This window comes from Hyalella azteca, unplaced genomic scaffold (genome assembly GCF_000764305.2).
Source record: "Hyalella azteca isolate HAZT.00-mixed unplaced genomic scaffold, Hazt_2.0.2 contig1504, whole genome shotgun sequence".
In the NCBI taxonomy this organism is placed as follows: domain Eukaryota; kingdom Metazoa; phylum Arthropoda; class Malacostraca; order Amphipoda; family Hyalellidae; genus Hyalella; species Hyalella azteca.
The window spans coordinates 77,540-93,223 of record NW_025931820.1 but is presented as its reverse complement, the minus strand read 5'-3'; the positions used below and the strand labels follow the sequence as shown (position 1 = coordinate 93,223).

At 38.6% G+C, this 15,684-nt stretch overlaps 1 protein-coding gene across 1 annotated transcript; it reads right to left on the bottom strand.

The window, feature by feature from the left end:
• Positions 1-301: 301 nt before the first annotated feature.
• LOC108671216 (roundabout homolog 1-like) lies at positions 302-14,381 on the bottom strand. The gene is made up of 4 exons (XM_018158712.1): positions 13,881-14,381; positions 5,321-5,896; positions 3,376-4,938; positions 302-3,052 (listed from the first exon to the last, which is right to left on the bottom strand). Exons 1-4 carry the CDS (start codon positions 13,963-13,965, stop codon positions 1,815-1,817), a joined length of 3,462 nt encoding a protein of 1,153 aa, XP_018014201.1. The 5' UTR covers positions 13,966-14,381; the 3' UTR covers positions 302-1,814.
• Positions 14,382-15,684: the final 1,303 nt, after the last annotated feature.

Sequence of the window (15,684 nt, the reverse complement as noted above, 5' to 3'; positions counted from 1 at the left end):
GACTAGTATTCATAACCTCGATACTCAGCCAACAAAATCCGCTTTTCTGAGACATTTAAATTGCATATCATAATCAGTAAGTGAATTTAGAATTTGTCAATACTATGATAGTTAACTCTGTATATATGAATATTTATCCAACTACTCACTCATTTGTGAATACTAATGTTTCATTATAGCAGCCGTGAAAACTATCATGACTTTAAATAAGTAACAATATTTTAGTTGTTGCTGACGTCCTGACTACGGAAAAACAAGCAGTCATGTGCACCATCATATGCAGTAGTGAATAAAAAACATATTTCCTTTCAAATTTATATTTTATAAAAAATAAATATCTCTTTACAAATGACTTAGATTCAGACGCCAGGAGCGCTCACACGTATTACAAAATCCTACAGCTAATGAACCCGTCCAATAAAACTACAAATTCCGCTCTTACAAAAGATAAAAGCTAATACATTCAATTGAGTTGTTCAACTTTCTCTAATACAAGTATTGAAACGGGATTATCAATCGCAACGACAGAGGAAAATCTTGAAAAAGTTTTGAATAACGTTTTTTTAATTGAGGTTATAAGAAGAACTATAGCAGCAAGATTCATTATCAGAAGCATCATTATCTATCAGATTCATTATCAGAAGCAAAATTAACTCACACGCGCCGCGAACAGAGCACCAAAGCCTATTATTTTTGATGTTGCGATGCTTGAAATCGAGAATGGCAGAAACAGTTGAAAAATGACGACTAAGCTATAAGAAACTGCGGGATTAATTACGATGAGAATTCGTTCATGGCTTGAGAAAACCTATTCTGAATTTCATCAATTTGATGCACCAATTTTTTTATTAACAAAAGGCGCGCAGAAAATGTGTCACAGAAGTTAATTTGTGACATGAAATACAATTGGGTTCTTTTCGATAAATACCCTACGCACTGCCAATAAAAAACACTGTTTTCAATTATTACTTTTCTTCTTGGTTTATTTTCGAGATAAGTCTAAATCTCACGCTAAACTTCATTTACCAAGCAATATAAAGTTTCCAATGAAAAGTTCAATATAACTCAACGATTTAAAGCGTAGAAAAAGTGAGACTCGCCAAACCATTTAGAAAGGCCAAGCATTTTGGCAGAGTAATGTGCAGGTTTGGTTTGGAAAATAAATTTAAACATAGCATAAATCGAACTAATTAAAAATTAGTTTAAACTCCTAGAAATAACTCACTTTTTCGAAACTAATAACCATATGACCAAAACAGCTTGAATGAAATTTCCGAGAATCAAATGCCATCAGATAACAAAGGTCGAAAATTTTCCTTTATTTAAGAATAATCGTGATAATCTGTCTGGAAAAAACTGAAACAGGTTATGATAGGTATATAAAGATTACCTAATGAAACAAGTATGCATTCCTTTCTTAGGTTTGAAATTTTTCAAAGTACGATAGCAATTTCTCACAGTACGATAGCAACAGATTCTCCACAAGACAACGGGATTCATAAACTAACAACGCGAAGAAATCAGCGGTGCCAACAGTGATGAAATATATACACAACAGTAAATAACAATAAAACATTAAGAGGCACTTTTTATAGCTGATCATCGCTTAAAACGAACATTCGTAACATAAACGAGCACCAAGTACATAGTACAATAATAATTGAGTTTTGAATGCATTAATCGCACAGAATCAGTATTTTCATGATATCCTTCCTCTGACTAATGGTTATCAACAGGTATTAAAGCTCGCTTATTGTATATTATGAAATCGTATCGAAACTAGATTATTGATATTAATTACAATCATTGACGCTTTAAAGTCTCTGGTCTGATCTATGTAAGCTTTTAGGAGCAGCGTGCAGAGAACTGAATGTTGGGAAAGAATCATCTACAGGACTTTTCCGGAGCGGAATGCTTTCCGGAACATCAGGTTTGTAGGGAGGATGATTGTCTGGAACGTGCCTCCCCCGCTGACTGCTGGCGTTGGAAGACGTGGGGCTGTAGTGCATTACAGTGCGATGAGAATCAGGGCAACCCACAAGGTTGTGAGTTTCAGTGTAGGCACCGTGAGATGGTCGCTGGTTGTAGGCTTCGTATGTGTGCTCTGAAGCCTCATCACAGGGGCGTTTGTAGCCTCCACAACTGCCACTGGAGTACACTGGACACGACGCTTCAGAACAGAGTTCCACTCCCACTGGCTGCCTGTTTTGGAAGCCTCTATGATAACTATCACTACTACTATGACTGCTACTACACGTGGTGCCTTCACTGCCACTGTACTGACATAAAGGAGGAGGCGGACATGATGGTGGAGGAGGTGGAAGGAAAGCTGTCCACTGCCCAGGGCCTGGTAGCTCGTGATGGGGGGAGGTGGGTGCCATGAGAGCAGTGGTAGTATAGGCTTCCACCTGAGATCCATCGGACGGCACAAGATTGTTAGGCTCTGCATAGTCGTTCACGTAATGATTGTGTCTTAGAAGACAAGCGTTTGGCTGCATGCGTGGAGTGTCGATGGCAGACCAGGTCTTGTGATGCTCTCCGTACATGTTAACATGACAATGAGATGAGCAGATGGAGTGATCACGACATTTATCTGAATGAGAATGTCTATCGGGGGATTTCTGACATTTGACATATCCTCTTAAATATAAAACTAAACCAAGTATTATCAAAACTAACAACGGAATTAGAACATAGATTAGCCACATGTGGTGATTCGGCGTCATTGCGTCCTGTTTAATTGCCGGTTCATCGTTCGTGTACGTCGGTTGGTCCTCCAGTTGCAGTAGCGTGGGTGCCGAGAACGGTCCGATGCCAGTACTTGTCATGGCAGCGACACGCGCTGTTAAGAGGCAGCCTGACACCAAGTTTTTCAGCTCAAGCCAATGAGTGGTGACGTTGTGGTCCTGCACGGACCCGTTGCACGAGACCACGACTGCGTAACCTAAAAGTCTCCCTGGTATATGATCGGGATCAACTTCTTCCCAAGTCACCAAAGCCTCCGAAGAGCTTCTTTTCGATAGTAAAACTTGTTGAGGAGCAGCCGAAGGAACTACAAGAAGCAAAAAGTTCTAGTTAGATGTAAAATAATACAATTATATTAGAAAGTTTTGCGTTAAATAGTAAAAAAATTAGTCTAAGGAGCATAACAAAAGGCGTTTGAGTGGAATTTACGTAATCATAGTTATCTTTCACATTTTTATCGGAAAATACTAGATTGGCTAATAAATTCGAATGCAACAACCTACGCTAGTGGAAAATAAGCAAAAACATGAATGGTACAGAATCCTGACGGAATACATGAAGACAAAACAATGATTTTTTAACATAAGTTTCGTACAAATCAAAGTAATTTATACAAGCTGGATTACTTACTATCCTCGGGAGTGGTGAGCGACAGCGAGTTAGTGGGAGCTCCCTCGATGTTGCGCCAGAAAGGGACCAAGAAGAAGGTGTAGTAGGTGTATGGATCCAAGCCCTTGACAAGGTGCGAGGAAGATGAACTTCCTAAGACGGTTGCAACCCTCACAGCTGCGGGCTTTTTCTCAGCATTTCCTTGAGTAGTTTCGTAACTGATGCAGTACACCAGAACGCCGTTTTCTTGATTCTCGTTATCAAGTCCTTGCCATGTCAGCAAGACGCTCCTTGACGAAGTAGCTTTAGCACTCAGAAGGGCCACCGTAGGCCTGTCAAACCTTCTGTCTGTTTGCCAGCGATTCTTTGTCGTCATAACGTTGCTGTTTAGAAGCTCCAGCCTTGTTGGATTTGACCATGGACTCGGAAACGACTGACCTCCTCCTGTTACACTTCTGACCAAAAATGTGTAAGTGTAGCTCGGGGTCAGGTCAGAAATAATAGTTGATTCCGTGTTTACATACGAAGCCGCTATTTGCCATTCACTCCACCCATGACGCCAATATTCAACCATGTAAGTCACTGGGTCTTTTTTGCCTATCTGACTTGAATTTGGTTGCCAAGAAAGCCGAACACTCGTTTCATTCAGAACTCTTACCCTTGGCTTAGATGGAGGAGCAGGTAATAATTTTTCGAGCCTGTGCCCTAGTAATTCATTCTCCTCGAAACGAACAACAGCCGTGGCTTCAGCATTACCTGTGGCAGCTGTCACCCGACAGGTGTAAATTCCGCTATTAGATCTGTTCGTGTTACGAATTGTGAGTGCGTGATTAGCTGATAAAGATATACCGCGTGATGGATCGTCGACAATCTCATGCTGCGGTAAATGAGCCGCTGGTCTGAACCACCAGGACACTGACGCCTCTGAAGATTCACTCACGGGTTCGCAGGGAAGCGTCATGTGATCTCCATTGCTAATGGTCTGATCTTGGGGACCAACACCCACCACTGGAGGAGGAAATGCCTCAACCACTAAAATTTTCGCTCGTGCACTTACACCACCACCCGAGTTGGTTCCCATGCATGTATAAAGTCCGGACTCTGAGAGTTTTACGTTTTCCATCACAAGTCTCCCGTCTTCTTCGACTCTATTGTGACCTTTTTTATGTCCAGGAAGGAGAATGTCAGTTGGGTCTTCACCGGGCAGGCGCCACATCAAAATAGGAGGAGGATCCCCATCCATGATACATGGCAGTAATCGAGTCGAACCTACTTCTATAACGTGGTCATTCGGACGTTCCTTGAAGAAAGGTAATGCCAAGACGTCAACGTGAACCTCAGCTCTTATCATACCAGCTTCATTTTCAGCCACACAAGCGTAAATGCCAGAATCCGACGCTGTTACTTGTGTTAGCTGCAATGAATTCTCGGATGAAACGCTGGCTCTTCCTAATGGAATCTTTCCATCAAGCCGCAGCCAATCAACTTTGGGTGTTGGGAAACCCGAAACTTGGCACGGAAGAGATAATATTGTTCCTGTGGTGACGGTTCGATTTTTTGGAGCGATCACAAAGCTTGGGGGATCTGAAAAGAAAAAGATGGAACATAAAGAGACAACCTAATCAAGTATCGGAAATCTTAAGCTCTCCACTTTTAAATCTAATCTAATTCCGTTACACACAAAACGTCAAATCGAGCAATCAAGTCTTTTCATGTACTCAAAACAAATTCAATAACAGCGCGGTCATATAATATTTAATTAATTTCTTTCTATTATTTAAATTATTATTATATTAATTATATATTAATAATATATTAATTAATTATTATTTATTTAAAAAAAACATCATACTTTAATCTAGCAAGAAACCCAATTATTGTTTCAAACAACTGAAAATGACGCCATTTTGACAAAATTGATTCCCCGTATAAAATATTCTACAGAATATGTTCGCAGTTTTCTCACCCATGACAGTGATCTCAGTGGGTGCACTGATTTTCGTTCCAGCAGCATTGGACGCTTGGCATGCATACGTAGCCGAGTCCTCGGCTTTCGTCACGAGAAATCTGAGCTCGCCGCTGGCGGAGGTGTAGACTCTGCCATCGCTCTCTATCACCTGTCCGTTCTTGAGCCAATTAATTTGAGGTTCAGGAGTGCCTTTAGGAGGACGACAAGGCAAAGTCAGCGCCTCTCCAGCTATCACATTTATGGTTGGTCTGGGAATTTCCAGAAACTCGTCGTCAATTGCAGCAACTTCGATGGTAGCGTTGTCGGACCGCACGGATCCAGCCGAATTTTGAGCGACGCACCAATAGGTGCCAGCATCGTTGACTTTCTTCGTAGTGGCGACTCTAAGGAAGAATAAGGATCCAGATGGTAGCAAAATTCTGGGAGAACTAGGATCTTTGAGGAGGTCAGTTATCGGCTCCCCGTTGTGGTACCAGGATATTGTCTTAGCGTCCTGGGCGGCGCAGTTAAGAGTGTAAGGGTCATTACGGCGGACCACTCCTCCTTTCGGTTGTTCGGTGATCACAGGCGGTCCTGAAACAAGCAAAATATTTTATTATTTCATTGTTTCTCAAATGGTTGCTTGCGCAGAAATTGCGAATATTTTACCCGAGTTCCATTTTCGCTGAACGATGACTATCGTTACGTACCTATAGTTTAAACGTACTAATAAAAAAAGACGTACATTTACAATTGTGTACGGCATTGTTAAACACGGACCATGTGCTCTCCGATATATGTTATATTTAACATCCTTGCAAACATTCCCAATATTCTAGATATACCATAAATAGGTAATTTTACTAGTAGAGTACAATCCGTAATTATCACATTTAACTTCGCTTAAATCAAATCCACTATCACGAAATTGACGTGCAAAAGGTAAGAAACTCAAAATAAAAGCCTCAATGTTTTCTCTAGAAATCTCTGCAGCTCATCTCTTTGTTTTAGCAATAGCCTTCTAGCCTCTCTTCGCGCGAAGCAGAAGATGTTAGCGAGCGAGTCTCCTAAGAGTCGTCAGGGGCGGCGCGCGCTGAGGTTACGGGCTCAAGTGCTGCTCTCGAACAACACCGAGCAGCGCCGTAAAAAAATATTACGTTGTGCTGTATCCACACGCGGCCAATCTTCATGTTACAGGACTTAGAGTATCAATGAAAATGCGTGTGCCAAGCACTTGGTTTAGTATCAATATGAGAGCGGATTTCTTCGAAGTAAACGCGTAGACAAGGCGTGTGACAAATGAATCAGACAAGGGCCAGAAAATTCGTAAATTTATTCAATGTTCCGGTAGTTATTTTCTGCAGACGGGTTCTTAGAAACCAACGCAAGAAAAAAGTATCACTCCTCTATTTATAAGTGAATTTTCTACCATATAGTAGACATGTACTCAACTCAACACAATATCGGTAAATGCATTATAAAAGCCATTATGAGTTTATGACTATTAATTGTCCCAGAAAATATTAAACATACAACCATGAAGCTACTGTACTATATGAATACAAGAAACATCAAATGAGATTAAACTGTTTACTATAAACAAACTCTTTCTGATCTTTTTCTGTTTCATGAATTTTCAACAGTAGCTGTCACGGACAATGGCACCTGAAACACTCTTGAGCTCCTAACTGAATTGGATGCTTCAGCGAGCAGAGGTTACTACTGAGGCTGTCATAGAAGCACTCCTGGGCTCTCAACTGAACTAGTTGCTTCAGCGAGCAGAGGTTCCCACTGAGGCTGTAATCGGTGAGCTCTCATATAAGAAGAGAGTGCTACTGAGCTTTCAACTGAACTAGTTGCATCAGCGAGGACAAGTTTCTACTGGGCAGTAATAGAAGAGCTCGTAACTGAAGAGAGCTTTCCTGAGCTTCCAACTGAACTAGGTACTTGAACGAGTAGAAGTTCCTACTGGGCTGTAATAGACAAAGCTCCTAACTGAAGAGAGCTTTCCTGAGCTTTCAACTGAACTAGGTACTTGAACGAGTAGAAGTTCCTACTGGGCTGTAATAGACCAAGCTCCTAAGTGAAGAGAGCGCTCCTGAGCCTCCAACTGAACTAGATGCATCAGTGAGTAGAAGTTCCTACTGATGATGCTATAGGAGAGCTCCGTCCCAGATGAATGTCAAAGAATGACATTACAGCTGACACATTTGAGACGAGCGGACCCTGTCTCAAACTTCTTATTATTGGAGTTTTGTTTAATAAATTGTAGTTTTTCGATGTACTTGTATTTTTTATAAAAGCTGTATGCAATATACTAGATTTTTACTATTTTTAATTGTATCTTAATAATTAAAAAATGATAGAGGACAAATTTATATGGGGGAATGATGATTTGATGACCTTTATTAAAAAGAGTGCATGAGTCTTTATTTAAAGGTGCAAACAACTATTAATGATTACGTACTCCTGCAGTACGTAATCGTACTGTACAATTTCTTACTAAATAATACTTCGTTACTTTCTTAATGCTTGCAAAATATTGGCAGAGAGTGATTGCCTTGTAAAATTTTGTGAATTGAAATAAATGTGCATTTAATATTCATTACATCCCCAACACCATATTAATTATTATGTTATAAAAGCATTTATTAGAATCAATGTGCGATTTCAGATCTAAACACCACTTGGACATGATTCGACTTCTAGTAGTCAGCGCGAATATTTTTGAACAGAAAATTTAATTTAATATGCTGCAGCGAGTTGCAGCTGCGGCAGGTCAGCTCTCGATGCAAGCAGCGATAACTCTTCCATGGAGGCGCAACCCTAGCATTTGTAACCTCGATGAACTTGGGAAGATTCTGAGCCTTTGTTTAGCGATACCCAAAGCATGGTTACATATATGAATAAAATTCCAAGGTCAAGACCTCAGGATTCTTTTAGCATTTCAGCCGCTGGAGTATGGAAGGAGTTTCCCGGTCACTGGAGTTTTTTTCCTAATTATTCATTGTATTTATAAGCACGCATATTTAGAGCATCCATGATTCGGATAAATCATAAGTTAGGAGTCAGAGGAGTAATTGTAAAAAAAACCTTGAGCAGCACTGAACTGTCAAGCGCCACTCAAGATTCAATTGTAGAATTCAAATCAGTTTGAAATCATGTTGATTGCATTAGCAAACGTTTAAATTTCCCTCTTGGGCAGAAACTCGGTTGCGCTGTCTAAACTACTTTAAATTGTCACAGCAATCTTCTTAAATTAGTTTCGATACAATTTCCTGTAATCAATGTAGCGTCCTGTAAATAAAGGCTGTATAAGTCATACATCACGAGTTGTTACTATTCACTTTTACCAACATCACAACTCAAGTAATGTGGAGATGCAACTTCACGAAACGACGCACACGCTATAGAATTAAACTGTCAGCGCCACGAATTATAGACAAACAAAAATAGCTCGTGCAAGTGTTATACGAAACACCTGCACAGCGCCTGATCGGTACCACGTACAAGTCCGTCTTGGTTCTTCACATTTCGTTAACATACAAGACCAGAGAAAGAGACTCAGGTAAGAGATGTTCTCTCTCACTACGAGCTCGTAAACGGATTGAAGAATATGTATGCAATGTAAACTGTGGAAAATAAAGTTGAATCAAGGTAACTTTAGTTTCAAGTCGTATACTGAACACACCGCTGAAAATGAATAGTTTGTAAATTTCAATACTCAATGAATGAGCTTCAACTTTAAAAAAAAATCAACATAACGCTAAGTATTCACTAATTTTTCTTTGAAACAATCAAAAACACGACGATTTTACGCGCAACGCCTATTATCAAGACATATATTAAAAAAAACATCTAGCATAAAATGTATCAGTTCTCATTTCTCAAGTAAATTCTTTGGTCCTTACGGAAGAAACACAACATCTTTCAGGCAAAAGCCTAAAAACATATATAAACTTATTCCTCTTCACCACACACATCTCGGTAATCCAGTTATACATCCACAAACAGAATCAAACGAATTTTCCCGCTCGATCCAATCGAGACCCCAAAAAACTCGTATCCTGTATGCAAGGCATCAGAGTTCCTCACAAATTCGTTAGCAGCCGCGGGGGCCGCGAAGGTGAACATTATCGGAGCAGAGTCGCGTTGTTTGAGGCCAACAGAGCGGAGATGCAACCAGTTACATCGTCCACTCCACCCACCTCTAATGACGTCTAGCTCCTGGCGTCTGTCTTTCATGCATTCACTACTTGAAGCAATGATCTTTTCATTGCAAATTGAAAAGAAAACAAAAAACTTCGCGAAAAGGTCAAGTCTGATTTGTAAACATAACAGGAATAGTGGAGCCTATACCAAACTGAACATTATAATAAACTTTGATTTATTTAAATATGCAAACCATGGCTTTTCTGAAGCGAAAAATAATAGCTAATGTATTAATCAACGCAAAATTCAAGCATATTATTGTCCATTAGCTTACAAAAGCGCAAACAGCGATAGATACCTAATTAAACAAGGGTTTTCCTCTATTAATGATTTTTAAGTAGTCAGTCTTTGTTTTGGAGAACGGTATGTTGGCTTGGCAGTGCTTCCCAGACTGTGGTACGCGTACCACGTATATATATGGTACGTTATTGCCTTTCAGGTAGAAGGCGAACGCGTTCTGGTTTAGAAATTATTTAAATATTAATTATTATTTAGCTATGTTTCACGTCATAAAAATGTTTACAGCTAAACACCGGATTTTCTGTCAGCGATTTGCCTCTGCAGTCACACGCTACCACCCACTAGTGGTGGCGTCACTGTCTACAGCATCAACCGTTGAATAGCGGCTGATATGTAGTATTAATGATACGCAATAATTGTGATGATACGCGACAACAGTACGGGACCTGCAAATGGCATTGGTCCGGAACTTGCGAGTGGTTCACAGAAAGTTTGCTGGGAACCACATGAGTAGGGTGGGTGGAGAGGGGCTAATGATCATTTTGCGTAAATATCTACGAAGAAAAAGAGGCAATAACAATGCACGACTCCTTACTGGTGACCTATAGGCTGGCGTGCTGCAGACCTGCTTGTCCAGCGTCACGACCATCCTCTTTCGGTTGTACGAAATTAAATGAACATAATTTCACGGCAAACAAAGCGAGTAAATTTTGGAAAATTCGAAGTTCAAACTAAAATATACATTAGTTTCAGAATTGGCCAGTGATGTTTTGTGAAAGATCAAAATGATAGGACGGCTCAATGCTTTCTTTTTGATTAAGTTTTGACTGAGATGGAATCCAACAAAATTTGCTAGTTAACAGCTAAATGCAATTTATTCCTTAATTTTGATCCCATCTAATGATCCTCGAATCAGCCATTACACGCAGTCTCGCGAATGTTTTCGCATGCAGCAATTGTATATTTTGCGTAGGGCGAGCAGCGCAAGTTGCGGGTTCGTAGCTTGGCGTGACGGCGACATGTTTGTTGGACAAGTGACAAATGCGAACGCCTTAACGAGCGGAGAAACCTGAAACGTGAGCAAGCTACGGAGGAAGCCTGTCAATAACACTATGATAAAATTCACGCTTTTGACCATACAGGAAAGTGCGCGGGGGGAGCCCAAGGCACGAATGCACTACGATTTGTACAGTGTACACATGTTGACAATTTACTGTACATACAGGTACAATTAGTTATACATTCATATGTAAACAATTTTGTAAAATATTTATAATATTTGAGGGAAATTGACGGACAACACGAAATTCTGGTTGATGATCGAATAATTTTAAGAGCATAACATGAATTTCGGTAACAAACTACGCGGAGTACAATGATGTATCGAACGAATGAGATATTCAATACAAGAAAACTCATGATAACGAATGAACGAGACTTAGCAACGAACCAGGTGGAATGGGGTCTTCGAAAAACCGAGTAACGGTCACTTAAATGAGTAATTCCAGTATCAATAATAAAGGTTGAGTGAATAGGTGAATGAAAGTATAGTGAGAAAATGGCGTCCAGGTAGCATTAAAAAATTGTGACCATTCGTCACAAACGGTATATACATCAGATGAACACTGAGTAAAGCTGTACGCAAGATCAGCCTCAAATAAGTGAATTCATGTAAACATTCATAAAAAAATAGGGAAAATTTCTAGAACGCAATAACCTGTAACCATCAATCAAAACTCTATTTCGACTTGCAATCTGTAGAAAATAAAATTTCAAGATGACTTTCAATTTCAATCCGATATCCATAAATTATAACTATTTTTAATAGAAAAAAAAACAAGCAACTTTAACAATCGATCACAGCAATTTTGTCACTAGTTTTCTTGCTCCCAACATTTCACCCATTTAACCACGAACTTTTAAGGAAATTTCAGCCATAATTATTTATTCAAACGCAAATGCCTCTATTTACCATTGATTTTCTACATCAACATATCACATGTGCAACATTACTAGTACTCTAATACACCAACAGCTGTTCACTCACTCGTAATCTTCAGCATAACTCGCTATTTCATAGAAGGAAATTAAATCGTTTAGGAATTCATCAATTAATGAATAATTCAAAGGACTAAGTCAGGCCTGGGCCCCCGCCCCACAACCTGTCCCGCGGGGCTCGACTTTTATGGCAAGAAAGACGTGCCCGTAAATTGCAGGCAAATGCGCGCACCTCTTTCAATTTGTGACTTAAATCGCCTGAAAATGTTAGCGTTTTTATGCCTTTTAAAAGACACGAGAAAATTTGCGGGCGTTTCGACGGCAATGTTAATTGAGTAGACGAGAATGCGCATATCTTGTAGTATTTCGTGACTTAAATTGACAGAAAATTTATGCGTACGTTCATAAGTTATGAAATGCAAGGAAATTTGTACGCCGCTTTTTTGCAACATCACGAGAAATTTTGCGCATTTTTATACTTGCAGCACTAATACTTAATAAATAGACAAGAATTCTTACACTGTGAGAATTTTCCGAAATTCTTCATATGAATAAAAAGTGAAAAAATATTTGCGTAAATTGCCTTAGAATTCTGTATTCAATATTGTCTGTCTTTGTATTTCATTCAGGCAATCAACGCGAGAATGTGTATATTTCTCAAGCATTTATCATACGTTATCGGGAAGAATTTCCAAGAAGTATGAGGGATGTGTAATGTATAAGTGTACGTACTCGAATATTAGAATTCAAATTGGACCTAAGACACATGAACGCCTAATTTCAGCTTATACATATCGGAGCTTGTTTAAAATTGCTTTAATATGCAAGCAAATTTGTTCACTATACTTTAAATTGAAAACCATTCCACATTAAAATTTGCGCTTGTAAAGGCAGGTTAAATAAAATAATTTATACAGCATCATCTACGGTTAACGGTAGTATGTGATTATAACATATCAGCGTCAAGAAACACTTCAATTCATCATACATCCAAAGAATTTATAAGCGATTTTAGCGATTCCAATTGATCAAGAAAGTATATCAATTTTAAATATCAATATTTAATTTTTTTAATCAAGAAAGTCTACGGAAACCAAACGCCGCGCTCTCTTGAGGAGTAAACACTGAAATACATGAAACGTAATACGCAAAACTGAATGCATACATAGCAGTGTTTAATACACTGATAATATTATATTATCAGTGATAAATTAATACTTATAATATTATATAATGAGCATTATTGTTAACACTGGTATATTATATGAGCAAGCGGGTGAGCTTTACCCATTCCTACTAAGTTTAAGGTTATGACGGTAAAACAGAAACCTTTTTCATTAACATTGATCATTTCTTAACCCAAACTAATCAATTTTCCGAATAATCCACGATTACCTACTGCAATCACTATTGGCACCTTAGTCCATTCATGTGTTACTCAGTAGCAATAGAACAATAGCCTAAGGCCTCCTCCATCCACAATAAATTAGAGACAGATAATAGCACATGATTTATCATTATCATTCAAAATTGGAGACGTTAACTAAATACGCTGCATCTCAGTAGTCAGCGAAGGGTGCCTGTTCAATCAAAATTTGTTTTTGATATCCAACTCATAACTAATTATCTTAGGTAATGCAACAGAGATTGTTTATATCTATCTTATCTATAGCTTTAATAAACTGAACTAGAATTAGGGTCTCTTGAATAGAACAACTCTAGCGTTGTTCGTGATCTGAGGCACGCGGATGCTCTGTGAAACATGCCGCGCGTTCACTTCAATTCATTCACTGTCACTGATTCATCAGTATGAATATCATTTATTCGGAGGATTAACATTGTTTATCGAATTAAATCAAATGTGAACTCTATCATTCATAAATCACGTATGGATAGTCGGAAAATTTGGTTGGTGCGTGGATGATATTATATAAACTGAAAATAATTAAAATTGTTTTCTGAACTATCTATAGGCTAGCTCGGATATGGCCTACGAGGCTACGAGGATATGAAAAGGAAAAATGGATCATTCCGATGACAGCAAAACAAATATCATGTGCAATAGCATATAAATATTAAAGTGTTATTTACAAAGTTTATTAAATTAATTATTTTTATTCGTCCTCACCATGCGTTATTCGTGCTGAGGTGATAATGGCACACAAGAGCAGCAGAATAATCCTCAGCATGAGAGTTGCAGCAGCACGATCCATGCTACTCTTCTTAATGAGTCTATATTACAACTCATTAAAGATTTTCATGAATTATCAGGCACTGGATTTACTCACAAGAACCAAAAAAATTAAGGAACTTCCTTTCAGGTTCCTTAAATTTCACAAACACATCTATGATCAAGGGTGAGCCGGTTAGTTTAGGTTCTCGCGAAGACGTAGTTTCAAAACAGTAGTATTTCTTTAGAGCAAATCAAACACGGAATCTTTTTCCATCACCAAATCCTTCACAATTTTATCACTTGATTCCACATACATAAGAGAGAATTAAATCATGGTGGAACTCTCCTATGAACACAAAACTTCTAAGACTTAATATTGCCCCACCATGCAATCTCAACGCTCGCAGAGGTCTGTCACAGTCTTGAGCGCTTCACCGCGACAACCACACTCGACGAACGACAGACTCGCACTGGCAGTGGGTTGGCTTCATGGCTTGGCCGAATCAAACTTGCCTCACCGATAGGCCAAGTACGCGAATTCTGTAGTCTGAACAAAACCTAAAGAATTATCATAAAAATCGTCATCAGATATTCCTCATTTGCTGGAAACTTCATTGATTCATAAATCCTGATTCAGTCGTTTCATATAAAATCCTAAAATGAGCTAAATTTTAATATTTGCATGCCACAAACATTAACTATTGCATAGAACGAACGTTCGGTACGAATATTTAGTACGGGGAGACGACGTCTAGTACTTTTGCAGCTCCTAAGCCAGGCGGTGCTGGAATGAATGGGACAGCGCTCGGGGCTGTATGGGCCCGACTTATGGCCCCTCGAGATATCTGAAATCCTCGAGAATAGGAAACATCCCACATTAAAAAACACATTAAATTTAACGGGTATAAGCATAGCTATCTTTTTCAACTCGATTAAATAACCATGTATATAATAGTGAATTCCAATTTAAGAAAGGGTGATAAGGGATTATTTAAAATGGCCAGTTTGAATTTAATTACAATTATTTTTTAAAACTTTACGTTCCATATTGAAGATAGTTGCAATCGTCAGATTATAGACTTTTACGCTAGTGAATCTGCGTGGGAATCTTTATACGATGTAGTAGGCTCTTTGCAAACACTAATGTAACTAATTTTTTAATAATACAATGAAATTTATATGCATTATGCCTAGATTTTTAACACACTTTTGCACGCCTAATTTTGTTACAATTACGGAACGTATTCAAATTTCATACAGATCATGCTATTAGTTGCAGGGAATTGTCGGCTCGAGGTGGAACAAAATATCACTTACAGTATATATTGAATCTTAAAAAATACATTCATGCTTTTTGCATAGAAGCTATCATTTTATTTTTCCATCATAGTCTCGATGATTTTTCAGAAGATATTATGCCTGTATAATGATGCTCTCAATATGTCAAGGCAAATTTATATGGCCACCACAAAAAAAAAATTAGACCCTATTTCCTGTCTCAATAAACGCAGCAATTACATGCACGATCTTTTCTATTCCTTTGATGGTACGCGGTAATAACATAAATATAAATATCGATATTTACGACTAACTTGTATCCATAACTAAATTGTAGCAATATTTTCCCACGATGCAACGTAACTTCCACGCCTCCAACGCTATTTCCCATACCATATTTGGTAAACTGTAGATCAAATACATATTTATTATATGTACGTTCTTGGCTGCAATAAATAACTTTAACGAGTTTTCCTTTAAG

What these genes read in the sequence shown, in the direction of transcription:
- LOC108671216 (XM_018158712.1), bottom strand. Translation starts at nt 13,965, where the DNA reads ATGGATCGTGCTGCTGCAACTCTCATGCTGAGGATTATTCTGCTGCTC. An exon ending in CACTGAGATCACTGTCATGG is followed by an intron (nt 4,939 to 5,320) that starts GTGAGAAAACTG and finishes TTTTCTTTTCAG; the next exon opens with ATCCCCCAAGCTTTGTGATC. An exon ending in GCTCACCACTCCCGAGGATA is followed by an intron (nt 3,053 to 3,375) that starts GTAAGTAATCCA and finishes TGCTTCTTGTAG; the next exon opens with TTCCTTCGGCTGCTCCTCAA.